Raw genomic sequence first — 2457 nt, 5'->3', positions numbered from 1 at the left:
CTCTCTCTCTCTCTCTCTCTCTCTCTCTCTCTCTCTCGTGGAGGTTAGGGCTTTCAAAAACAGAGAGGTACACATGTGGTGCTCTGTGTTGGTTTATTCTCTCTAACGTTAACAGGAGCATCAGAAACATTATGTGTGTGAAGGGCTCACTAGTGTGAGGGTCTGGGGGTCTTCCCCAGAAAATTTTCAATTTAGTAGATACATTTTCCTGCAATCTGGTGTATTTTCCAGGTTCCTAAACATACTTTTACCTACCTACATAAAAACACTTGATTAAATAACTAAATTAGAGACAGTTTATTCATTTAATTAGTTGCATCATCTTGTGTTTAAACTCACTGATATACCCACTATAATGAAATTAATGTGACACAATTTATCACAAACAATGATTTTAGAGAATCGTTTTACGTTTATATTGTTTATTCTTGATTTTAGTTTTATTTGTAACAGAACACGTCATTGTGCCAAGCAATGATGAGCCTCAACTGCATGTTTAAAACTAAGAACATTAAAAACCCAGGAAACAGGTAAAATATTGATAACCACCAACAGTGAATTTAGTAGGCCTTTCTTTGCCTGATTTAATGACAGGTACACTCATAACAAACTGACATGACGTCATGCAGCCTTCAGAACATAAACTAACTGTGCCAAACAATGGTGACATAAAGAAAATAACTTTAGTCAGTTTTGTCAGCTTTTATTATGAAAAACGGATAAATGGATGTTTGGAACTGTTTAGAACACTAATGATGGATGGACAGATTGATTTATTGACATTTATTTAACCAGACAAATCCTAATTATTTATTTTAAAATTATAGCAAGTATCTGTCGTTGCACAGAACAATATAACTTGAAAATACATTTTCTTTAGTTAGACTGATTTATTTTTTAAAATTACTATTAAAAAGTTATTTAAATTGTTCAAGCACATGTAATCATTTAATAATGTTTATTCTACATACTTGATCATTTATTGAATTAAATTTATCACAGAGCAGTTCTGTCACAGTATGGTTCTAGTTCTAAATATAAACAAGAAGTGAAGAATGAAAGTTGCACACTTATGATAAACTACAGAAACATTTGAAACACGCTGATCTGGAGAACATGGTGGTGTTCTCCTGGTGAGGATGAGGAGGTAAATGTTAAATGCTGATTCATCTTTGCTTCATTATGGGCCAAAAAAAATGTTTGTCAGTGAACAGTGAATCTGACTCACAACGTGCACGCGCCGCGGCGCACCAGGCAGTCTCGGCTCGGTTCACGTCTCGTCTTGGTACTGGCGCAGAAGGCGCACATCCTCACCAGCGATGGAGGGGTTTATATTTGGCGCTTATGTTACTGTAGTAAAATATGACATGTGGCAGAAAACTTTATAACTTGTGAAATGTTGTAGGATAGGAGCGCAAAAGCATGATGGACGAACAAACTGAATGTTGCATGTTGCACGCATCCTTTGCACGAGGAGCTTGTCACATCATTGAGCATATCTATTGGATAACGGTGCTCTGAGCACAAATATTTAATATAAAGTTAAGTTTTATAGACCAAAGTCCAAGGAGTGAAATGAGGGAGGAGAGGTTTCACTCACTCAGGACTGACCGCTGTGCTGCTCCTGCAGACTGCTTCACCTGCTGCTTTACTGACCTGCCCTGCTCTGCTCTGATTGGATAAAAGAGCTCTGGGGTTTGTTTGATTTGTTGAAAGTAGTGGCGTGTTTAGGGGTAGACTGGGCGGCTTTAACAAGACCGGTGTACGAAATTCAGCTCCCCTATGAAAATCTGTTCCCCCTGTGTTGGGTGCGCTTCCCTCGTATTAACCATTTAGGATTTGTCTGACGTTAAAGCTGGACCAGTGAACTGAACTGAATTTCGCACATCACCGGAACAGAAAACAACCAGAGTTGTTGTTTTTTTCTCCCTTACAGATGACGGAAATCCGTCCTGGCCACGTTCAAAGTCACGGAAATCCAGCGTGGCGACGCAGAACTTTAAGTCCTGTGAGTAATACCATAAAAAGACAAAAGTCAGACTTTTTTTCAGACCTTTACTAGGAGGAAAGTTTAGCAGCTTGACCTCAGTGAATTTTAATTGAATACCACTGGTTTAAATCTTTTACCTACAAATCAATGATTTGTGTTTTTGACAAATGAGGCCTGAATCTGAAGGCTGTCACATGAAAATAAGAAAAACATTGCAACACTAAAACATGCAGACCTCCCACCCAAACAAACACAGATAAGTTTATACAGCTTCAAGCTGTGATCCAGTAGCAGAATATTCTGATGGTCTGCAGAACCAAAGCCACGCCCACAAACACAGCAGCCTGCTTTAAAGGGATTCCTGATTAGTTGTAACATTAGACTTTATCTGATAAACAAATATTTTAACTGTAAAATAGACTGTAAAAATACTGTAGGCTGTTTAGTTTTTAAATTTTTAAACTAAA

The 2457-nt window shown here is 37.8% G+C and overlaps 1 protein-coding gene across 1 annotated transcript in view; it reads right to left on the bottom strand.

Moving 5' to 3' along the window:
• Positions 1-981: 981 nt before the first annotated feature.
• LOC106527996 (6-phosphofructo-2-kinase/fructose-2,6-bisphosphatase 2) overlaps positions 982-2457 on the bottom strand; it is a gene marked incomplete in the record, with an annotated part of 24680 nt that continues 23204 nt past the window's right edge. The window contains 1 exon segment of the mRNA XM_014023036.1: positions 982-2006. Coding sequence (XP_013878490.1) covers positions 1969-2006 — 38 coding nt within the window.

The sequence above is a fragment of the Austrofundulus limnaeus genome, unplaced genomic scaffold, assembly GCF_001266775.1.
Source record: "Austrofundulus limnaeus strain Quisiro unplaced genomic scaffold, Austrofundulus_limnaeus-1.0 Scaffold354, whole genome shotgun sequence".
NCBI lineage: Eukaryota > Metazoa > Chordata > Actinopteri > Cyprinodontiformes > Rivulidae > Austrofundulus > Austrofundulus limnaeus.
The sequence above is the reverse complement of the archived record's forward strand: the minus strand, read 5'-3'. Positions and strand labels throughout refer to the sequence as shown.